Source organism: Calliphora vicina, chromosome 5, assembly GCF_958450345.1.
Source record: "Calliphora vicina chromosome 5, idCalVici1.1, whole genome shotgun sequence".
Classification (NCBI taxonomy): Eukaryota; Metazoa; Arthropoda; class Insecta; order Diptera; family Calliphoridae; genus Calliphora; species Calliphora vicina.
In genome coordinates this window covers 109,422,416-109,447,477 of record NC_088784.1, presented here as the reverse complement: position 1 = coordinate 109,447,477, position 25,062 = coordinate 109,422,416, and the positions used below count along the sequence as shown (strand labels likewise).

Below are 25,062 nucleotides of genomic sequence, written 5' to 3'. Positions count from 1 at the left end.
CACAATAATAATTATAAAAAAATAATTTAAATACAAGGACAGCTTAAATAAAGAAATCCATATTTTCTAATAAAAAAGAAAAAAAAACTTTGTTTTTAATATCTGTTGAGATTTAATCGGGCATGTTGTCACATATTTTGTTCAGAATGGTTTCAATTCCGTAGTTTTTATTCCGATAGATTTCGTTTTAGGTTCTTCAGATTTCGTGTAATTTATTAATTCCAAAAATATTAAATAATTCTGTATTTCTGATTTTAATTTGAAAGCGTTTTCACATTAAAACAAATGTGAAGGTTTTGTTACAGAAATTGACAAACAATTTTAGAAAACCAAATAATTTCAATCAAAAATCAATTCCACTTTGCAAACTGAAATTGGTTTCATACCGAAAGAAATTTTCGTTTTACTTTTTCTGAAGAAGCAAAATACTGAATTAATTCCACTTTCGATCGGAATGGAATTCTGTGACAGGCCTGAATATAAATGCAACACCATTTATACATATATATATGTATGATAAATATCGAGCCCTTAGCGCGTATATCGTACGTGACAAAACACAAATTTTACCGGAAACGTTTTTTTCTTTCTAACAAATGAATATATGGTATTTAAAATTTTTGATATCATACCTTTTTAAAGGGTTTTTGCATCACCGATCACTGGTGTAATTATTTTGTTATAAGTTTTATATATGTATGGTAATGTCATGTCACGAAATAAATTAGTCATAGCTCCCATGTATGGCCCACTTCCGAAAATCACTTAAACTAGCAGAATCTTATATATCCTTAACCAAATTATACTTTAAAATACAAATTTTAAATATTTTTAATGTAAACAAAATTTTATTTTTTTTTTTATTTCAAATTTGAAAAAAAAAAATTTATTTTATTTTTTTTCCTGAAATTTTTCAAAATTGCTTTTTTTCCCGAATTTTTTTTATTTGTTTCCCAATTATTTTTTTTTAATTTATTGGTGAAAAAAAATGTATTACAAAAAAATATGTTTCCCGATTTTGACCCATTGTACGTCCAACTTGCTATAGCCTTATATACATGCAATGGGCTTTGAAATATTTATCATTAGATATCCTTATTGTCTATATTAATGACTTAGTAATTCACATATAGATAGGCCAAAGATCGAGGTTGTCCCGGTTTTTTCCTTATATCTTGACATTTGTGGGCCGATTTTCTCGATTTTAAAGAATTCCCGATATATTGATGTATCGTTCAGGTTTGTAAGTTATTTGGGGGCTACGGAAAGTTGATTTCAACATACAGACAGACATGGCTATATCGACTTCGCTATCTATAACGATCCAGAATATACATATATGTATACTTTGTGGGGTCGTTAATTAAAAATGTAGAAATTACAAACGGAATGACAAAATTTCGTGTAATTTATTAATTCCAAAAATATTAAATAATTCTGTATTTCTGATTTTAATTTGAAAGCGTTTTCACATTAAAACAAATGTGAAGGTTTTGTTACAGAAATTGACAAACAATTTTAGAAAACCAAATAATTTCAATCAAAAATCAATTCCACTTTGCAAACTGAAATTGGTTTCATACCGAAAGAAATTTTCGTTTTACTTTTTCTGAAGAAGCAAAATACTGAATTAATTCCACTTTCGATCGGAATGGAATTCTGTGACAGGCCTGAATATAAATGCAACACCATTTATACATATATATATGTATGATAAATATCGAGCCCTTAGCGCGTATATCGTACGTGACAAAACACAAATTTTACCGGAAACGTTTTTTTCTTTCTAACAAATGAATATATGGTATTTATAAGTTATAAGTTATAAGTTTTATATATGTATGGTAATGTCATGTCACGAAATAAATTAGTCATAGCTCCCATGTATGGCCCGCTTCCGAAAATCACTTAAACTAGCAGAATCTTATATATCCTTAACCAAATTATACTTTAAAATACAAATTTTAAATATTTTTAATGTAAACAAAATTTTATTTTTTTTTTTATTTCAAATTTGAAAAAAAAAAATTTATTTTATTTTTTTTCCTGAAATTTTTCAAAATTGCTTTTTTTCCCGAATTTTTTTTATTTGTTTCCCAATTATTTTTTTTTAATTTATTGGTGAAAAAAAATGTATTACAAAAAAATATGTTTCCCGATTTTGACCCATTGTACGTCCAACTTGCTATAGCCTTATATACATGCAATGGGCTTTGAAATATTTATCATTAGATATCCTTATTGTCTATATTAATGACTTAGTAATTCACATATAGATAGGCCAAAGATCGAGGTTGTCCCGGTTTTTTCCTTATATCTTGACATTTGTGGGCCGATTTTCTCGATTTTAAAGAATTCCCGATATATTGATGTATCGTTCAGGTTTGTAAGTTATTTGGGGGCTACGGAAAGTTGATTTCAACATACAGACAGACATGGCTATATCGACTTCGCTATCTATAACGATCCAGAATATACATATATGTATACTTTGTGGGGTCGTTAATTAAAAATGTAGAAATTACAAACGGAATGACAAACTTTTATATACCCTTGCCACTCATGGTGAAGGGTAAACAAATAAAAGTGCTATATTTACCTGTATCGAATCTTATATAAAGAGTAAGTCAGAAAAAACTTATACACACTATTACAGGCAAAATGTATCCTTTATATAACAAATTATTATTTTTTAATCACGTTAGCTTTTAAAAATATGTCCTATATTATCTTTTCATTCGTTTACAACTGTTATATCGGACAAAATGGTCACCGAAAAGAAGTTCGTGACAAAATAATTAAAACTTTTCAAAAAAATCCATATGAAATTTTAAAAAAATAGCAAAAGATTTGAATGTTCATCGTCACACTTTTTCAAAAGCCATTAAACAGTATAAGGAAGACTTGAGTATTGAAAGAAAACCCCGATCAGGAAGAAAAAGAGGTCTAACAGATATTGGTAAGGCAAAAGAAGTCGAACAACTCTTTCGAAGAGCACCGAACACTTATATGAGCTAAAGAACTTAGAAGCAAAACAAACGTGCGAAAAAATGAGGTAAAATTTTATAAAAAAAATACACCTTTTGTGTGATGGATGATGAAACTTATGGACTGGCAGATTTTTCACAACTTATATGGCTGATGGACGAAGTAATGTTCAAGAACAATACCGGTCAAAAAACAAACAAAATACCAAAGAAGTTTCTTGTGTGGCAAAAGAAACCAATAATTTTTTTTATTTTATTCAGTAATAAAAAGGAAATTTGGCCAAAATAATATTACATATACAATAAACCTAAGTATAAAAATAAAAACAAGTAAGAGTGCTATATTCGGCTGTGCCGAATCTTATATACCCTTCACCAAATTATACTTTAAAATTTTAAATATTTTTAGGTAAACAAAATTTAATTTCTTTTCCAGTTGTTTTTTGAATTTTTTGGAAAAAAAAATTTTCGATTGTTATTTAATTTTTTTTTTTTAAATTTAAAATTTTTTTTTTAAATTTTAAAATTTTTTTTTTTGTTTTTTAAATTTTTTTTAAAAAAAAATCGGGTTCAAAATTTTTTTCCCGATTTTGACCCATTGTAGGTCCAACTTACTATGGTCTTATATACGTCGATGCAAATGTCTTTGAAATATCTATCATTAGATATCCATATTGTCTATTTTAATGTCTTAGTAATCCAGATATAGGTAAAAAATAGGTCAAAAATCGACGTTGTCTTGGTTTTTTCCTCATATCTCAGCCATTTGTGGACCGATTTTGCTGATTTTAAATAGCAAAATTCTCGAAAGCATGTCTGACAGAATTATTGAAGATTTGGATCCCGAAGATATCTGGGGTCTTCAGAAAACTGATTTCAAATGGGCTCCCCAGCCGTGATGTCATTTGTGGCAAAAACGGCTTTTACCTTTCTTACAACAGCACAGAGCCCCTTCATATTTCTGGCCATATTTGGCATCATGCCACTATTGACAAAACGCCCTTGAGTGGTATTCAAACAATAATGTAAATTTTGTATCACGGGAAGCAAATATGTACACCTAACTGTCCAGAACTTCGGCCTATGGAAATGTATTGGGATCTTGTAACGGAAGCAACTATAAAATCTTTAATGGGAGGTTTTCTGGAAAAAGTGGATAAATTTATAAATACCGAGTAATATGCCAATATTTTTATGTTTTTGTACAATATTTAAGTAAATTTATGTATTTTTGAGAATTTTTATATTGAACGATGTAAGTTTTACTATGATCGCCCGGTGGCCGAAATTCGACCACTTTTATGGAAAGAATTTAAAAAAATGATGTTCTGCAAATCTAGAGAAAATAACCTTTTAAACCATATATGTTTCATCAATATTGGTGGACAATAACATACTTAAAATTGTACCACAAAAAAACGTGTGGCCTATTTATATATAAGATTTAACAAGTATAGGTTTTTTTCACACTCTTTAGCATTCAGCAATGTGTACTTTAAGATACAAAAGATTTACATTCTACTTTACATTCATTTTACCTTATGTTACGTTATCAAGTTTTAGGCCGAACTATTCGGTTGCACACTCATGAATATGTTTACAAAAATACACGTACATTTTGTACAATATTTAGAGTGTAGTGAATCATCACTGACATGTATATTTGACATTTCACTTTATAGTTTTGACACCGGCTAGTATTTCTCATTTTTTGTGTTTACAATACAATAATTGGTGTGAATTTTTTACAGAAAATACAAAATAAATAAAAAACGTTAAAATGGAAATGATATTAGCAAATGTTAATAATATCTACTTTAAAGTAGAAAAGGATTTAACAGAACAAGTGGGTGCCATATCATTGCCGTTTTTTGGCATGGATAGTAAGTAACAATATGAGTTAGTTGTCGGGGCGAAGGTACATAGACATTTTTTATTTTTAGAGTCGGTGGCAGCAGTTTGTCAATTTCTTAACTCTAAGAATGGAGTGGAATGCAGCAAAGGTGTAATGTGTCCATTTCGACATATACGGGGAGATCGAACTATAGTCTGTAAACATTGGCTGCGCGGCCTGTGTAAAAAGGGAGACCAATGTGAATTTTTACACGAATTTGATATGAAAAAGATGCCTGAGTGTTACTTTTACTCTCGTTTCAATGCTTGTCATAACAAAGAATGCCCCTTTCTGCATATTGACCCGGAAAGTAAAATTAAGGACTGTCCCTGGTACGATCGTGGATTCTGCCGTCATGGACCTCACTGCCGACACCGTCACGTCAGAAGAGTTTTGTGCATGAATTATTTGTCTGGCTTTTGTCCAAACGGCTGGAACTGCAAGCACATGCATCCGCGTTTTGAATTGCCCCCAAGTGCCGACCTCAGTAAGGAAACTTTTCAAAAGAAAGTACCTACATGCCACTTTTGTGGTGAATTCGGGCATAAAGCTTCTGTATGTAAAAAGAATCCTGAAAGTAATACAGAACAACTTACAACAAAACCGGCATCCAATGCTCGTTACCAAAACTATTGTGGTCCGAACAATTCTGGTCAGCCTAGTAATCAACATAAAGATACCCAAGAAAATCTAAGCATTGAGGGTGGCAATGATGAAAATACTGATACTACTTCGAACACGTCTGCTGCTACCAACAATGGTCCTCCATATCCTAAAGTATCTAAACCATTAGACGAGATTACTTGTTATAAATGCGGTAACAAGGGTCATTATGCTAACAAATGTCCTAAAGGCCACTTAGCTTTTCTTTCTAATCATCGTAGTCACAAATGATGTATCCCTCATAATATGTATATGTTTTAATTTAAGGTTATAATTTTTCAAATTCAATTACCGTAATAAAATTTATTGGAAACAGATAATTGGCGTCTAAATTCCCTATAAGTGATGCAAAATATAAATTTCCTTTGGATGAAATTTATTCTTTACAGCTTTTTATTTTTTCATCATTAATAATAGTACATATTTTAAATTTCAAAATGAAGCCGCCTATTTTGTAAAGAATTGAATAAAATTAGTTTTTTATTAGAATAAAAAAAGATTTAAAAAAATCGAAAAGCTATAAATGAGCCAAAGTAGATAAGTGGACTTTTTTCAACTATTGAACCCTAATCGAGATCCTATATATTAAAGATGAGAATTAAAGTTAACAACATTGGTTGTAAATTGTTCAGAGATGGAAAATTCAGTACTATTATTAACTTTTAAAAATTATTGTATAATAATAGTCGGAAATCTTTAATTAATAATGTGCGGACAAGAAATTGATCGCTGCGTGATCCCTGTCTATAATTGACAAATATTTATCATAACAATATATGACGTTTGTTGTCAAGTCTATGTTGTCTGTGTAAAAGCACTTACAATTTAAAATAACACTAAAGGTAGGATCACACGATTGCCGCAATGCACCAATTATTGGTCTATTTTATACGTCAATCGTGTGATTTCACAACTTATTGGCTCATATGTCAAACCACAACAATATTGTGCTTATTTGGCCCAATCAAATGCAACCCTGGTGCGGCAATCATGTGAATGCTTGATAGGCAACATGCACCAATAAAAATGTTAAAAATACACCAATATTTATTGTGTTCTAGTGCGGCAATCAAAGAAGACAATTAGCGCCAATATTAATTTTTGTAAATGAAATATTGTTTTTGTGAGCCACTCTCTGACCCACATACATCTTTTAACATTTCTTTATTAATTTTTTTATATGATAATTAAAGCCGACGCAATTTTCTTTTTTTATTTAACAAATAATTTTTTCAAAAATAGATAGTTTTTACATTTATGTAAACAAAACAAAATTTAAAATCTAGCACAACAGCTGTTTCTCTGAGTTGCCGTAAACTAGAACAATCGTGTGACTGAAATGCGACAATTATTGCCACTAAATCGCTTTGCGCCAATTTACGACAATCAAATTTATATAAAATGAAGCAATCATGTGACTGCAGAGAATTTGATTGGGACAATTTCTTTATTGGGCCCCAATTCAGCACAATAAAAATTGTATTAAATTGGTTCATTGCGGCAATCGTGTGATCCTACCTTAATAAATGGACGGATGAAACCCAAAAACAAAAACACATTTCAAACATTCTCCTTAAATAGTACTTTTTCTTTTATAAAAGTACTTTTTTGTTGTAGAACCATCGTAGAATAACAACTTTCCATTCCTGTTGTCATATGTTTCTATAAAGAACAGAACAAGCATAATTGCAGTGTTAATTTACAAAAATAGAAACATTAAATTCAATTAGTAATTATTAGAAAAATATAAAAAATGATTTAATTTACATTCTTTGTTCGTGTTGTTAATACGTGCATCTGTTAAATTAAAGAAAATCTAAGAGATACTTAAATTTTTCTATTGAAATTTTAACTGAAACAAAAATCGATAGTTTTATTTAGGTATAGTTTTGTGTTCGTGTGTTTTTGTTTATGAATTATTAAAGACAACACAAAAATATAGTATAAACATAAAATGAATATCCATCCACCAAGGGGTACACTAGCCAGAGCTATATACGCAAAGTTTCACAACGATTTCTATTTGGATAAATATGATACTCGATTGGTATGTATACTTTATTTATGCAATCTTTATTATTTTTTAGATGATAATTGTTTATTTTGTTTGTGTTATATTTACGTGCAGTGGTATAGTATTAACTCAGACCATCCATTTGCCTATCATAGCTCATTTGTGCCCTTAGAGGAACCTGATGATATTACTTTACAATGGTTGGAAAAAGCTAAAGATAGTTCCACTAACATATGGTTACATTTGTGGCATGCTTTTGCTCGCATTGCACTGCAATTATTTATGACGCAAACGGATATTAATGGGTTTTTAAAAAGAGGTTCAATGTTTATTTTGTCGGAACAACAGTTTGCTTTACTGCTAAAGGAGGGTGGCTTTGATAGTGGTCGACATGAAAGGGTGAGTAAAATTTAAATGGTTTGAAGTAAACAAATAATTGTTTTCGGAATTTTTGGTGTATTTCAGGTACGATTTGTAGATATCGGAGCAGGTGATGGAGAAATATCAGCTGTTCTGCTGAAAGCCCTTAAGATTTCGAATGAAGACGTTATAGTAGATCCGTTTGCTACAGAAGCGAGCTGGACGATGAGAGAACGCTTAAAGAAGCGTAATTTCAGTGTGTTGGAGCGTTTAGATGAAGTACAAAATGTTCAACTAGTGTCTTGCTTGAATGTGTTGGATCGCTGCATCGATCCGATACAATTGTTGGAAGACATTCATCAAGTTTTAGCTCCAAATGGTCGAGTTATCATAGCTTTAGTATTACCATATATGCATTATGTGGAATGCAATTCCTCGCATATGCCTATACGTCCTTTAATGTCACATTGGCCGGATAAGGCCAAACAATATTCTTTCGAATCGGAAGCAGCCATCTTTTTTCGAGTATTGGAAAATATTGGGTTTCAAGTTGAAGCCTGGACAAAAGCTCCTTATCTATGTGAAGGCGACTTAAGACAATCCTATTATTGGTTAATCGATTTAGTAGTAGTGCTTTCAAAAAAGTCCTAGCTACATTTTTAAACCAAAAAATGTTATAATTAAACTGAACAACTTTTTATGTGCGTGTGTATGCTAAACAAATATAACGCACAACCAAAACCAACTAAATACAACATAAACAAAACTACTTTATTTCTAAATATGTATGTACTACTATTATACATAAAGTTAGTTATATTTTTATCTTTATTATTTGATTTTCTTAATATAAGATGGCATTTAAATGTTACTTAACTGAATTTACACACTTTACATAATTATAAAGATAACGAAAAAAGATAAATCCTATATAAATGCGTTTATATATACATACAAACTTACATATATCACAAAGAGCCTTTGCTATCTATTTAAATAAGTCTCTAAAAAATGTTATTGCCAAAATCTACATGAAAAATCAAATCATTTTTAGAGTTGCTAAATGTTAACGAAAAATATTATTTTCTATAAAAGGGTGCTATAAATTGTCTACTTAAATAAAAATCTAATGGTTTGAAAAAAAAATATACATAAATTATGAACTGTATAAATCTTAAAGAGAAAAATATGTTTTTAAATGAATTATTTTTGTTTAAGGTAAGAATGGAGTTAGTTATAGATCTCAATGAAAGGAGTTTGCAGAAAATCGTAAACATTTCGGAATTAAAAAATGATTTTTATGATTTTATGTTAGACAAGCAAACCCGGTTCACTTCGCTGCACCAAACATATTAAAACTAGTGAATGGTATGAAAAGCTAATAATCGATTTTCGACTTTTCGATCAACCATTTTCATTTCGATTTTTACAGTCAATTTTTTAATAATCGACCTGCATTTTTGGGAACTATAGCAAATGATCCATATACGCTATAATTATGTTGAGGTGCTAATTTTATAAATCGTAAAGTCAAACATTTGATAACAATTTTATGGAAAAAATGTCGTAAGGTTGAACAAATTTAATTAAAAAATGAGGTCCTCCGTGAATTTTCCGATGTCAGCTGCAGATTAATATATTGCAAATTTTAATGAAAGCAAAAAACGTAGATAATACTAAAAAATTCCGGAATTTTATTTCTATTTCGATTAATCGTTATCAAAAATCGATTTCAGCATCAAAATCGAAGTATATAATCGATCACGAAAAAATAGTTTTTAGACCCTGAAAATCGATTTTCGACCATAATCGTAATCGATTTACCATTCACTAATTAAAACTATGAAATGATATACAGTGGCGGCCAGCTATTTAGGGACAAATATTTGAATGTTTTGTATTTACTGAATTTTAAGTTTAAAAGTGCCAAAACAAAAGGACCTAGGGGAAATTTTAGTGTAACTATTTTTAGTTGCGCAAAAATGTTTGGAAAAATCGGTACAATATATATATGTAGACAAAAATATGTGGAAATATGTTGACCCGCCTCAGTGAGCATGATAACATAATATGGCCGAAATAAATGGAATTAAAAATACGAAATTTTGTCTGAATATATTCTAATAATGAAAATATAATTATATAAAATTTAGGAAATATGGTTATTTAAAAAATAAAATGTTGGTCAAGTTGTAGAAAAACCGTATGTGGTCGTGGTAAATATGTGTGAATTGACACATTTGAATAAAACACACTTGTGTTATAACAGTCCTTTTGCATATATATTTGTTGAAATATTTGAAAAATTAATTGAGAATCACATGGAATTTAGCAAACAATTTTTCCCTAATTAGCTGTCCACCACTGTATACCCTTCACCAAATTAAAATTTAAAATTTATTTTTTAAAAAATTTATTTTTTTTTTAGAAAAATAATTTATGACAAACATTTTTTTGATGAAAAACAATTCGTTTTAAAAAATATTTTTCCCTATTTTGACACATCGTATGTCCAACTTACTATATAGCCTTATATACATCGTTGCAATGGACTTTGAAATATACAGTGTTAACAGGGTTAAAATATGAACCGCTTATTTTTGTTTTTTTTTTTAACGTATTTTATCTATGTATCTACACAGAGTTGAAATCTAAATCAAAAGGGTAGTGGCTAAATTCTAATTCAACAGCTTAATAATTTGTATACTTCCCTAGGTGTTGATGGGAATTAGATGCCATTCGCAAATATGAACAATCTTGCAAAAATGAACGAGCCTGGTTGTAATTAGTTCATATTATCGCAAGTACACTGTATATCATTAAATATCCATATTGTCTTTACAGTGCACTCGCGACAATATGAACTAATTAAAACCAGTCCAGTTGACCTTTGCAAGATTGTTCATATTTGCGAATGGCAACTAATTCCCATCTACAGCTAGGGAAACGGAATGACAAACTTATATATACCCTTGCCACTCATGCTGAAGGGTATAAAAATATATACTCAAAATAATCACACATCCGAGTACTGCTTTCACATAGCTTTCCTATCTATGTGTATTTATCTATGTTCCAAACGATTCAAATCTGTATTCATATTTTAAGAAAGTACTAAACAGTTTATCCGGATTTGCCTTTATTTACGAAGTTATTAAAAATTTAAGATATTTGAGTTTTTTATACTAAAAATCGAATACGAAGTTATTAACGTTTTAAAATATTTAAATTTTTTATAATAAAAATCGCTTTTAACGATTTAAAATATATGAGTTTTTTTGAAATAAAAACAATGGACCATCTTATTGTGGCTGGATGGAATAGTATATTTCCAGTAACTGCTAGTATATTTCCAAATTGGTCTGTAACAACACAAAATTTTATTTTATTTATTTATTTATTTATTTATTTATTCACAGTAATATAAAAAAGCCTTCCTAGGCCAATTAACATATATTACAAGATTTATTCCTGAATAAAGATATCTAAAATTAAAAAAAAACAAAAAATTATTTCAATTCATACTCAATACTTCAATTTAATGGCTCCCCAGCCAAAGTAAGAAAGAGAAAAAAATATAAAAAAATGACCATAGTTATATAATCCCAAAAGTAGTAGCAAACATCATGAAATAAAAATTAGCATAAAACAAATTAAACAGTTTTATGAACATTATAACAAAACTATCGAGTAACTAAATACCGCATAAGTTTTAATCGAAATACATTATTCGACTGAGAAAACACACGAAGTTCCAAAGGTAAAGAGTTCCAGCAACGTGCAACTCTAACAATAAACGATCGCTCAAAAACAGAGTTTCTAATCCTAGGTATAATAATTTGCGGGTTACGATTTTATACAATACAATTTTATTTTATTATTTAAAACAAGTTGTTTGTGAATCTTAATCACTTAATCTTACCGAAATCACTGAATCGAATATAGATTGAAATATTAAATTCAAAATTAAGTTTTTCTCGAACTTTATTTTAAAATGGTGTAGTGTTACAAAATACTAGAGATATCCCAATGAGATAAATATCTAAATATCTTTCCAAAATCACTACTGAAGCTCTTTTAAATTTTTAAAAGCGGGTTCGATAATAGATTAAAACATAGACAATAACTATATAGGTAACTGAGAGCCAAAAACCTATGTCTGTTGTCAGATACCTAATTCATGAGAATGTATTGTATGTATTTTTAAAAACGGGTTCGATAATATATTAAAATTAAAACTAGCTGATCCGGCAAACGTTGTTCTGCCATACAAATTATTTCTAGTGAATATTTTGGTTGTTAAATAAAAAATAGCGAATGTATTCTAAGTGAAGTTGGCATTATAGGTATTTTTTGGAGAAATACAAACAAAATTTTTTGGCGAAAAATATTTTAAAAAATGGGTGGATAGGGACATCCTAATGTCCTAGCGGTATGATATATAATATTCTCGTACCTACCAAAAATATATACAAAATTTTATAAAAATAGTTAAATATTGATATTTGGATATTGCTCATACAAAATACTAAAATCTCGGCTAAAAAACGGGTGGGTGAGGGTCTGTTGATGAAAATTTGGGGTTATAGGAATTTTATAATGCCAAATAAATAAAATGCGAAAAAAAAGCTTTTAGCCAAAAAATGGTAAAACTAAATTCTGGATAGGGTCACCCTAATGACCTAGCGGTATGAAATATGCTTTACGACCTATTCTCATACCTACCAAACATACACACAAAATTTCATAAAAATCGGTTGAGCCGTTTCGGAGGAGTTCAAACACTAACATTGTGACACGAGATTTTTATATAATAGAAGATATTAAATTAATTTTGTTTTAGTTTCTTGTGAGTAGCTCTGGAACTTTTTTTAAAATGGAGTTAATAACTTTACAAAAAACTAGAGATAATAAAATGCTATCAATCTGGCAACTTTATACTCCGGATGCTTCGGCTGACATCAGCCAGTTTGGCTGACATCAGACGCTCACGCCTGTGTATTTCTTATGGGAATTTTTGGCTCATGTATCACCGAAATCTAAATCGTAAAAATTTCATATAAAAAAATGGTTTGGCCGCGGTGTTGCCACTACATTAAACTTAATACAATTTTTCACTTTCAGTGTTGATAATACAACACTGTGTTTACTAAGATTGACAATCATGAAATTGTCAATCTTTGTGTCAAAAATGAAACGATTGATGCTTGAAACGGAAATGCTTGAAAGTGACATTCGTTGAAGTCTTTTTGTTTTCGGGTTTTCAGGAGGTGTGTAGTATTTGTGCACATGCTGTAAAATTTTTATTAAATATTTTTAATTTTAAATTGTTAAAATTTTAGGTTAACACGATGCCGCCAAAGTTTGATCCTAGTGAAGTTAAATTAGGTAATTTTAAGTGAAAATTCATGTTTTTGTGGACAAGCGATTAATTTTGTGTAATTTTTAGTGTACTTGCGCTGCGTTGGCGGTGAGGTTGGTGCCACTTCTTCTTTGGCCCCTAAAATCGGTCCATTGGGTTTGGTAAGTGTCATGATCAATGAATTAATAAATTAAAAAAAATATTAACGTTTGCGTTTTTTCCATTTGTGTGCTTGTTATTATTAGTCTCCCAAGAAAGTTGGTGATGATATTGCCAAGGCCACCTCTGACTGGAAGGGCTTGAAAATCACTGTCTGCTTGACCATCCAAAACAGACAAGCCACCATCTCTGTTGTTCCTTCAGCTGCCTCTTTGATCATCAAGGCATTGAAAGAACCACCACGCGATAGAAAGAAGCAAAAGAACAGTGAGTATCTTTATTTACAAAAAAAATGTGTACACATTTGTTATTGCCTGCCGATTCATGAAACTAATTTTTTGTTTGTTTTTTTTTTTTTCATCGTTTAGTCAAACACTCTGGTAACATTGCCTTTGATGATGTCCTCTCTGTTGCTCGCACCATGAGACCCAGATCTATGGCCCGTACATTGTCTGGCACCTGCAAAGAAATCTTGGGTACTGCCCAAAGTGTAGGCTGCACCGTTGATGGACGTCCCCCACATGATATCATTGATGAAATCAATGATGGCTCTTTCGAAGTTCCATCCGAATAAATAGTAATAAACAATTCTAGTTTTATACAAAAATTATAAAGGAAATGGACTTATCAATTAAAAGCTTATTGATTTTATAAGATGAAAAATAATGTATTTCATTAATATGGAAATTAAATCGAAGTGGGCTAACGGGGATTGGTTATCTACATAAATGCATTAAGACACAAGTTTTTAAAATTTAGACAGAATTTTCCGGAAACTTTTATAACCGGAAATTTCATAAATGTTGTAAAAACACGATACAAAATGCCGCAACTGATAAATGCAACGGTAGTTCCGAAACATGGGTCGTAATTTATTTGAGATATTGGATAAATTCATTAAATTATCTCTAACTGAGAAGAGATATAAACATATTTTAAGCTTAGTTTTTGCGATCGGTTATTTGTTATAGATGATAACCCTAGCTAAACATTTTAATTGAGAATTAAAAGTGTCAGCCATTCATTCAATAATTATATCCCCAATATCTAATTCTATAGCTTCATTCAAAGGCGTTTATTTGAATAGAATTCATTCAACCTTTGAATGATTAAATTTTTTAATTCAAATCTAATACAAATTGGATTAAAAAATTTGTTCATTATTAAATTTGTGTTTTTAATCATTTACAAACTGAATTGAAAAATATCTAAAACCTTTTTGTAGGTATTAGATTTGAATTGATGGAAAATTTAACCATTCAAAACATTTTTTAAGCTATTTTGTAATGGATTTGAATTAAAGAAAATTGTATTGATTCCATACGAATTAATTCAATAACTAATGAATTCTTAAAGGAATTAATTAAGAAAACGAATTTGTGCTGAATGGAATTCTTAAGGGGATATATTTAATTTTATTCTGAAAATTTAATATAGAATTAATTCTTTCAAACCTTTGGTTGCAAGTTCTAAGATATAAAGTAAATAATCCTGAAATTAATGAAATACAAACTTCAGTCAGTTGCTTAAAACTGCATTATTAAATATAAACGTCACAAATTCATATTATTAGTTTATTCAACGCATTAAAATCGTAATAAACAGTTTATTTTTTAAAGAACAAATTTGTATTTTATTGGATAATATGATTATACTACTACATATTGATCCAAGTCAGAATTAACTCATTTTTAAAACATTTAAAATGTACCGAGCAATAAAAAACAGTGAAAATGTATTATGGATGACAACCGAACTTCAGTTGAGTTGTAAAAGGATAGAAACAAATTCGGCAACAGAATACCATTTTGAAATATGGCAGCGCAACTTTAGTTCAGTTGCCATCCATAATAGACCCATTAAATTTTCTTTAATATTAAATACTAATATAGAAAGAACAATTGAATAAATTCGTTTTCATATTTGTTTGCTAATTCACATTCAACTTATGTTTTAAAATTTTACATAAATAAAAGAAGTATGGACTGATCATCATAAAATTAGATGATATGACTTCTGTATATATAAAACTAATTTGGAGCGAAATTATAAAGTCCTATTCGGGAGGACATTTGTAAATATATGTAAAATTTTTAAAAATATTTAAACTTGTTATTTCACTAAATAAATTTAAGGGAAAAATATATAAATTTTTTTAAAACAAGTTTAAGAGGTTTTCATTTTATTAAAAAAAAATGATCGGTAACGATTTACAATTAGACATTTGTGTGTATGTATTTTTACTTAATCAGTTTTTTTTTTACAAATTAAGACATGAAATTTGTATTAATTTCACTAAGTTATAAAAGGTAAGAAATAATATATGTATATGTATGTAATTATATGTATGTGTTTCCAAGGCAATATTCCTTATGTAAAACTTCTCAGAATATTTCAACTATTTCGAGTTTTTAATGGTGATTGGAACGATACTGGTCGAGTTGGGAAAACGGACTAAGTAACGTTGTAAGCGTAAAAATTTAATGGATACCAAACGATTATCGAACCACCAACCGTTGATTTCGTTGTGAACAATACCAGCGTCCTTTTCGCTGGCACAACGTATATAAACACAACAGCTTTGGCGATCTAACTGAATGTCAAAGATTCTACATTGTGGTCCGACTTTTTCCAAAATGGACTCGATTATGTTTTGCTTTAGATCGGGCAAATTGGCCTCAGCCGCATCGAACATATGACGTATTTTCAAGCAGGGTGTTGGTGGATCAGATATCTTATTGACGTTGTCGAAGGCTGGACTCTGCCAATGTTTCTTCTTCAAACGTTGATCTGAATTATCCAGATGCAATGTTGATGTCGAGGACGAAGATGAAGCGGAAGAAGACGATGAATTGGATAATATCGATTCGACCCACTTCATAGTTCGAAATTCTTCACCATTTTGTAGAATACATCCAAATTGTATGCGACTGTCGCTGGCTTCCAACTTTTGTAAAGCCTCATTCCAAGCCCATAGCAGCGATTTGCGCTTGTTGAGTGGTATTAACTTGTCTCTCAAGTGATTAATGATTATTTCCCCTTGCGTGTCGTCTTTAAGAGATGCACGATGTATTAGTTCTTTAACAATTTCTTTGGTGAAATTGTCCACTGTTTTCAAACGCAACTCTCTGCGTTGATTCCAAAAGCGCCACAAAACAAACGCCGCGCCAACCAACAGCGCCGCCAAGAACACGCTACCTATTATTAGGAAAAATCGTTGCATTTTATTGAACAATATACACTTTAAGGGCAAGTATGGTTTAAGTAGACCAAATTGTATATCTTGTTTGTAAATATCGGGGAGCTGTTGCGGTCCTTCTATACGTCTATTGAGTATTTGAATTTTCCATTGCGGATTGTGTTCGATCAGGTAGATGGCAGCATGAAAACTCTTTAGCAATTTATGGGCATCTGTAGTGCGTTTTTTATAAAGGTGTTTCATAAATTCAGTGCCCGTCACTTCGGGACTAACAGAGTGATCTCTGCAGTAGTGTGCTTCAATATTTGTCTGCAAAAGTAGTATTAGTTCTTTGTTCAGGGCAAGTGAGGCACCCAACAGCTCGTTATCAATACAGTTGATCGAAGGTTTAGCCATAGACGACAATTCTTCGCATAACGTAAATGTCGTGCTCTTCTCTAGCATAGTACTGGGCATATCGGGTGGTTTGGTCATGTACAATACGGCCAAAACGAGAAAGAATAGTCCCAAACAGCTTATTAGTAGATATGGCACTGATGATTGCTTAAATTTGTTTTTAATATTGAGACGAGACCATAGATTATCACTGAACGATCTGTTTGGTCTTCTATTGAATGACGAAGAGTAACGGGTGGGACTGCCATTGTCCGAATCGGAATCAGATATGTAAAAATGATTTGTTGGAGACGGATTAAACGCTGTGTTTGTGTGGGATCTTCCTATGGTTATATTTCGCAGTTTAAGTAAACGGCTTACAACACCGGGCGTTTCTTTGCCATTTCTCAGAGGTGATCTCTCTGTTTCGCGGGAAGTACGTGTTGTAATATCTACCCGTGAAGAATTGAAGTGCTGCATATCATTGGACATAATTGGAGGTGGAACATATATTTTTGGTGAACTTTTAGGGCTAAGATTACTGCCGTATTTCGAGTTTGAAACAGAAGAGGAGTAACCAGTATCACTGACTGGTAGATGTGGCGACAATGTGCGATTGTCATAGTCCCTATTCAAATAAGATCTACCTTCATTGGAAAGATAGTATTCTCTATTGCTATTGTTAGAGATGCTGGCTGTTGGGGTTTCTTGAATATTCTTGTTGTTATTATTGTTTGTATATGTTGCTGCGGAAGCTGTTGCAGCAATTGTCTGACGTCTAGAGGGAGATGCATTTGATCGCCTGCCTGGCGAAGCATTTTGTCTCTTGGAACTATTTGTTGGCGTTTGCAAACTACGTCTGTTGGTTGCAGTTGACTTGGTCTTTGAAGAACCATTCAATACGTAGCTTTTAAGTTTTTTAATTAGCAAATTCCGCGTAGTCTCTGTAACTGGCATAATAGGAAATCCATATTTTTGCAACTCCTGACGTAATTCCACGTCACTTAGGTTGTCAAAGTACAAATCACTCATTGGACTTGATATTTCCAGATCCTGAAAAAATAAAAATATTAAATGATTATAACATTTCTTGAACATTTTTTAGTGATAGAGAGACATTAAACTATTGCAATTCTTAATTTTATAAAATCCTGGAATTTCATTCGAATGCGGTCTTTTTTAAATCTGACGCCACTTTTGTGTCCCCCATTTCTTTAGTTTGTGTAAATTTCATATAAATAGTTATCGCCGCATTATTTCATTTGTAGATTTCTTAAGTTAATAACACACTCACCACTTAATAACGAAAATGTTTTTATTTTTATTTTAAAAACACTAAAAAATTCTTCACTGCAATTTGGTGTTGTAAAATATCGGCTTGTTGTCTAAATGTCAAGAAGATTTTTGATATTTGCTTCACCTTCTCTTTCTTCATTAACATCGAAAAGACGAAATGTATTTTTATTAGACACACTAAGAAAATTTAGGAAAGAGGCACTGCATCTATAATTCTTATTTTAAAATTTATAATAATAAAAACCACATTAATTTAGTAAAATGTTCTTTAGAATTGCATTATTTGGGAAAAGTATGAAGATTGACAGTTAGTATGTTTGCGCGTGAAGTTGAGTAATGAATAAAAAAATTTTCAATTCCATCGTTTCAACAGGAGATACTACCAAATATCAAATGAAACAATCATCACAAGGCGTATTAACGCCTTGAATCATCATATGAAGCTATTAAAAGCAAAATAACCGAAATAAATAGTCCATATAATCTAAATTTGTACCGAAATTGTGATTTATATTTTGTTATACAAAATAAAACACTCAAAATAACTGTTATAAAATTATTTAGGCGAATTTGCATCGGTGGCAATGGCGAATTCAATTAAATTCGTGCCAAGGTGTCATCGGGAGCACAGCTGTTTATATAAATAGTACACGATCAAGGTGCATTTAATAAGGTGCCATCGGCAGCACAGCTGATTATAGAAATAGCACGCACAAATGTCAAACTACATATATAAAAAATATTCGCCCGTACGTCCGTATGTCAAACTCTATATATAAAAAATAACTGAATTCGCCTGTATTTATTTCAATTCGCCACTGCTGTCACCTTGTTAAATACGCCTTGGTACACGATAATGTCCAAGGTGCATTTAATAAGGTGCCATCGGCAGCACAGCTGATTATAGAAATAGCACGCACAAATGTCAAACTACATATATAAAAAATATTCGCCCGTACGCCCGTATGTCAAACTCTATATATAAAAAATAAGTGAATTCGCCTGTATTTATTTCAATTCGCCACTGCTGTCACCTTGTTAAATACGCCTTGATCAAGGCGTATTTAACAAGGTGACAGCAGTGGCGAATTGAAATAAATACAGGCGAATTCACTTATTTTTTATATATAGAGTTTGACATACAGACGTACGGGCGAATATTTTTTATATATGTAGTTTGACATTTGTGCGTGCTTTTTCTATAATCAGCTGTGCTGCCGATGGCACCTTATTAAATGCACCTTGGCCTTGATAATGTCAAACTACACATATATCAAACTCCATATAAAAAAAATTTTGTGAATTCGCCTGTACTTATTTCAATTCGCCACTGCTTTCACCTTATTAAATACGCCTTGATTCGTGCGTATTCATTAATTTGGTGAATTGAAATAAATACACTTATTACTTATTTTTTATATTTGGAGTTTGACATAAATGCGTACCGGCGAAGTTTGACATCAAGGCGAATTTATATACAAGGTGGTGTCGGTGGCGAATTCAGGCAAATACGAGCGAATTCATGCATTTTTTATATATGGAGTTTGACGTTCGAAACAATGAGAGATTGGTTTTGAACAAGGCGTATTTAACAAGGTGACAGCAGTGGCGAATTGAAATAAATACTGGCGCAAGGCGTATTTAAATGCACCTTGTACTGGCGAATTCACTTATTTTTTATATATAGAGTTTGACATACGGGCGTACGGGCGGATATTTTTTATATATGTAGTTTGACATTTGTGCGTGCTATTTCTATAATCAGCTGTGCTGCCGATGGCACCTTATTAAATGCACCTTGGTTTTGAACAAGGTGCATTAAATAAGGTGCCATCGGCACGCACAAATGTCAAACTACACATATAAAAAATATTCGCCCGTACGCCCGTATGTCAAACTCTATGTATAAAAAATAAGTGAATTCGCCTGTATTTATTTCAATTCGCCACTGCTGTCACCTTGTTAAATACGCCTTGGTATATTACAAGGCGAATTTATAGAAGGTGACGTCAGAACTACAACAAATACAACATATACAAAAACAACAGGTACTTCGTTTTTGTTGTTTTTGCTTTTGGGTTTGTTGTATTTTTCGCCACAACAACCACAAGTGAATTGACAATTCAAACTGAATAAAAACAAGTAAGAAAGTATGGTCGGTCAAGCCCGACCAAAGTAAATTAATAAAGTAGACTCAGTAGAACAGCTGACTATTTTTTTTACTTTGGTCTGAACTGTCAATTCACTTGTGGTTGTTGTGGCGAAAAATACAACAAGCCCAAAAGCAAAAACAACAACAGGCAACTTTGACAGCTCAGACCTTAAACCAAAAACAAAATTGCTTGTGGTTTTTGTAAATGTTGTATTTGTTGTAGTACTGTCGCTACTTTATTAATTTACTTTGAGCCCGACCATATAATACCCTGCACCAAGTAAATGAGTAAAAATATTTTTCTTTTAAAATATCAATAATTTATGTGAGTGAGACCAATTATGGACCGATCACCATAAAATTAGGTCGTGTGTTTTATGTCTATATGAAAGTTATTTATGTTGAATTTTGTGTATATACCAACATTTTTAAGTGATTTAAGCACGTTAAAGTGATTTTCGGAAGCGAGTCTATATGGGAGCTATGACTAATTATGGACCGATCGTAACCAAATTTGCTGACATGAATTTTGTATATATAAAACTTATTTGGAGCGAAATTTGTGTAAATACATATATAAATTAAACATTTATGACCGATAAAGTCCAAATTCGAGTGGACATTTGTATGGGGTCTAGGTGAAATATTGGACCGATTTCAGCCAGTTTCAATAGGCTTCGTCCATGGGCCGAAAAAATTATATGTACCAAATTTTATCGAAATATCTTCAAAATTGCGACCTGTACTCTGCGCACAAGGTTTACATGGACTCAGAAATTGATTCTAAGTCGATCGGTATACTTTAAGGTGGGTTAGACCAATATTTTTGGACGTTACATACATCTGCACAAACGCATAATACCCTCCCCACTATGGTGGTGTAGGGTATAAAAATAATCATCTGTTTCATAACAGTCACCCAAGGCGTATTAACACGGTGAGTGTGTCCCGGCAACAAATACAACAATGCAAAAACAACAGGCAATTTGTTTTTGTTAAAATGTACGGTAAATGTCAAGGCGTATTTAACAAGGTGACAGCAGTGGCGAATTGAAATAAATACAGGCGAATTCACTTATTTTTTATATATAGAGTCTGACATACGGACGTACGGGCGAATATTTTTTATATATGTAGTTTGACATTTGTGCGTGCTATTTCTATAATCAGCTGTGCTGCCGATGGCACCTTATTAAATGCACCTTGGTAAATGTCAAAATCAAGGCGAATTAAAATATTACTATGTTATTTACAATAACATATGTAAACATAAACAAAGTTTGACATATAGTGTACATAAAACCACAGCGAATTAACAAACAGCTGATTTTATGCACTCACCTTGTTAATACGCCTTGCAGTCACCTTTCTAAAGGTAGGGTCACACATGGCAAATATTTGCTCAAAAAAGCGTAACAACTTTTTTTAGCACAAATTTGTTTGACGTGTTTACTCTTACAAGTGTTTTGTAAGATCAATCATCCTAAGTAAAATAAGTTTTTCAAATAAATAAAAGAATTCAAATGTATTTTATTTAGTGGTTACGTCTTTTTCGTCAAAAATTTGTCATGTGCGACCCTACCTTTAGTGTGCCCTGGTCTTGGCCAAGACGATTTATGTCAGGTGGTGGCAGTGGCGAATTCACGCAAAAATACGAGCAAATTTAAAATTTTCTTAAAAATACAAGCTAATTCGCTTTTTTATATATGGATTGCAGGGAGTCCAAGGATATTTGGCAAAAGTTGGATGCAAAGGTAACCAGAATACTAATTGGGATGGGTAAGAAAAGTCTCAGGACTTTAGTGGGAGCAATAACCGGTAACTGCTCAATTGGAGCATTCATTGGTAAATGTGCGCACAGGACTTTTGTACGGAGTGTGATGATATTGAGAAACTATAAACATATTCTGTGTAACTGTCCTAGATTACAGAGCCTCAAGCAAAAATGACTAAAGCAATCTTCCATGATGAACTGTGGAATATAGCTAGGTAAACTATTAGGCTTTATCACGGAATTTTTTAGGTAGCAGGAAGGACTCTGAGAAACCGTCTATATTTATATCCCGTCTTTTAGACTGGAGTTTCACTTAACTTTATTTTTATAGGTATCAAATTACTTTCTTTTCAATTCATTTCTTCGCATCTAGTTATATTTCTAAAGGGTATCACAATGGATCCTATGGGTCTCCGAGTGGAAGTGTATTTCTTAAAGTGCACACCCCTTTAAATCTATCTAAATAAAACTCTTAAAACAAATTAAATAAACAGTGACATTTTTAATCAATAAACAATGTATTAGCACAGCATAAAATTAATTGTAATATATAAATAATTAAATTATTTTTCTGAAAAACTACATTTTAAATGTAATCTGTTACTTTGTTCCGTTAGCAGTGCTACTGGCTGTGGATGAGCAGCCAATTTTTGATGATACAGCCATTGTACCAGGTTCAACCATAGTGCTTGTTTCAACAACTTCCTGATTTTGATCAGGCATAACTTTATCAACTACATGCTTATATATAAAGCCGTTGTCACCCAAATAACAAATTGAGAAACCATCATACCAAGATTCCTGACTATCAAATACTCCTTTCAAATCCCACAATTTGTACTTCCAAAAGTTCAACATTACTTTTAATCCCGAAATGCCACGTACTCGCCATCTTATTTTAATGGTAAAGTCCTCTGGATGTTTGGTGATCTTAAGAACTTCTAATTTGACATAAGCATACTTCAAGTGACCCACTGTGCGCAAAAGAGCAATCTGCTTAACATAATGGTAAAGGCCTATTGTATGTTTTCCCGTTATGTTATTTTGAAATTCCAAGTTTGGACTGTAAATTGAATAATCCAAAGGTTGTATAAATAGTTTTGGCAGCGTATCACTCAGCACACTATAAGCGTGTTCTAAATCACTGACCGTGGGAGGTCTTGGTTGTGAGGGATCTTGTTTTTCCGTACTAGATGATCGCAGTGATTGGAACTGTAATACATTTGTGATATTAGAATTATTCTCTCCAGGATGATTTCTTAATACCGGCCGGAATTCTTGTTGATTAGACGGGATGGGGGGCAGTTTGCCTACAACAGATGAAAATCGTCTTAAACATGTTAACTGATCAAGGCGACTCCAGTAGTCTTTAATTCTGACTGAAGATTGTCGAATTGCAACTGTATTCGAATACATATAGTTCTAATTTATCGTTATTGAAGAGACAATTTATGAAAATTTATGTTTTCCTCTAAAAATTGTTGGATAATTTCTCAACTTTTATATTTTTGACAAAAAAAAACAACAACAATGAAAATGTGCAAAACAGACAAGGCGAATTCAAACAAGGTGGTGGCAGTTCTACGAAAACAATTGGTCTTAACAAATGTCGAAAAACAAAATTGAAAAATTAAACAAATATGTATTAAAACTTAATATAGTGTAGATAATTGAACAGTGAGGGCTTTACTTATTTATGCAAAAAAATAAATATTGTGTTAATAAGCTTAGAATATGTAGATATTTAAATATAAAAACAAGCTTTGACAGATGCTAAAACCAAAAAGCAAAATAAAGTAATCAGCTGTTTAGTGACTCCACCTTGTATAAATTCGCCTTGAAAGCAGAGTTGCAAAAAAACTAGAGATTCTGCCAATCTGGCAACTTTATACTCCTCCGGCTCAATGTGAGCGGCTCACATGCTCACACCTGTGTATTTCTTATGGGAATATTTGGCTGATGACCCCCCAAATCTAACTCGTAAAAACTCAATATAAAAAAATGGTTTTGCTGATGTCAGCCGCGGTGTTGCCACACAACAATGAAAATGTGCAAAACAGAGTTGCCAGTGCCGCACATGAAACTACTACAGATGTTTTGCCATTTAAAAGGATGCCGAACTTAAATTTAATATATTACCCAATAAGTATTTTTACTGGAATTCAAGTTGAATGCGTGTAAGGGTTTCTACAATTGTACTAGGTCATTCGACATTTTAAAAAAATCGCTCATTTGAGGTAATCTTAAAAATTCATATAATTTAAATTTTTACACACAATTGCTATGTAATTGTTAATTTAGTATTTTAAGCCTTATATATGACAAAACTTTGAAATAAAGGAACACTTAGGACTTTATTTTCTAAATCTTGGCGCCAAAGTGATAGTTTCATATGGAATTCAAGATCAAAAATTTGTTTTTGTTACTTCTACCTCTCCAACAAACCTCGTCCTTTCAATTTCTGCATTGTAAAATGGGACTTATTGGAAATAGCTGATTCATATCTATATTACATAAATTAATAAATAAATATCTGTGTAATCTGTGAACATTATGTTGAGCCTTGAAACTTTTCATAATCATTTTTGACAACAATTCAAAAGCAATTATCAACAATCGCTAGCCATGCGACATCGGATAGGTTTTGCTCACCTCTTTGCTTCTCAACAAACAAAAGTTCTTGCAATTTATAGCAGGAAAAGTTGTAAACAGGCATAGAGACAAGACGAAATTGTTAAAAACCAGCATGTTAGTCAATGTATTTTGTTGTTTTATTTTTTTGTTTCGCAAAATGTGTCTCGTCTCTATGCATAATTCTCTTTACAAA

General features: G+C 31.5%; 5 protein-coding genes across 5 annotated transcripts; 3 read left to right on the top strand and 2 right to left on the bottom strand.

Annotated features, from left to right (window-relative positions):
* Positions 1-4,712: 4,712 nt before the first annotated feature.
* On the top strand, positions 4,713-5,864 carry Clp (Cleavage and polyadenylation specificity factor subunit 4). The gene is made up of 2 exons (XM_065511194.1): positions 4,713-4,870; positions 4,931-5,864. The coding sequence occupies exons 1-2, from the start codon at positions 4,768-4,770 to the stop codon at positions 5,773-5,775; spliced, it is 948 nt and encodes a 315-aa protein (XP_065367266.1). The 5' UTR covers positions 4,713-4,767; the 3' UTR covers positions 5,776-5,864.
* A 1,380-nt stretch (positions 5,865-7,244) lies between these two features.
* Positions 7,245-9,105, top strand: LOC135960074 (protein-L-histidine N-pros-methyltransferase). The gene is made up of 3 exons (XM_065511277.1): positions 7,245-7,591; positions 7,673-7,957; positions 8,024-9,105. Exons 1-3 carry the CDS (start codon positions 7,499-7,501, stop codon positions 8,567-8,569), a joined length of 924 nt encoding a protein of 307 aa, XP_065367349.1. The 5' UTR covers positions 7,245-7,498; the 3' UTR covers positions 8,570-9,105.
* A 4,058-nt stretch (positions 9,106-13,163) lies between these two features.
* On the top strand, positions 13,164-14,105 carry RpL12 (ribosomal protein L12). The gene is made up of 5 exons (XM_065511936.1): positions 13,164-13,188; positions 13,261-13,306; positions 13,368-13,441; positions 13,526-13,706; positions 13,808-14,105. The coding sequence occupies exons 2-5, from the start codon at positions 13,270-13,272 to the stop codon at positions 14,011-14,013; spliced, it is 498 nt and encodes a 165-aa protein (XP_065368008.1). The 5' UTR covers positions 13,164-13,188; positions 13,261-13,269; the 3' UTR covers positions 14,014-14,105.
* Positions 14,106-15,585: 1,480 nt separating this feature from the next.
* MAN1 lies at positions 15,586-18,606 on the bottom strand. Its single transcript, XM_065511663.1, has 2 exons — positions 18,308-18,606; positions 15,586-18,066 (listed from the first exon to the last, which is right to left on the bottom strand). The coding sequence occupies exon 2, from the start codon at positions 18,043-18,045 to the stop codon at positions 15,838-15,840; it is 2,208 nt and encodes a 735-aa protein (XP_065367735.1). The 5' UTR covers positions 18,046-18,066; positions 18,308-18,606; the 3' UTR covers positions 15,586-15,837.
* A 4,111-nt stretch (positions 18,607-22,717) lies between these two features.
* Positions 22,718-23,746, bottom strand: LOC135960069 (uncharacterized protein C6orf136). Its single transcript, XM_065511268.1, has one exon. It carries the CDS (start codon positions 23,649-23,651, stop codon positions 22,836-22,838), a length of 816 nt encoding a protein of 271 aa, XP_065367340.1. The 5' UTR covers positions 23,652-23,746; the 3' UTR covers positions 22,718-22,835.
* Between the last annotated feature and the right edge of the window lie 1,316 nt (positions 23,747-25,062).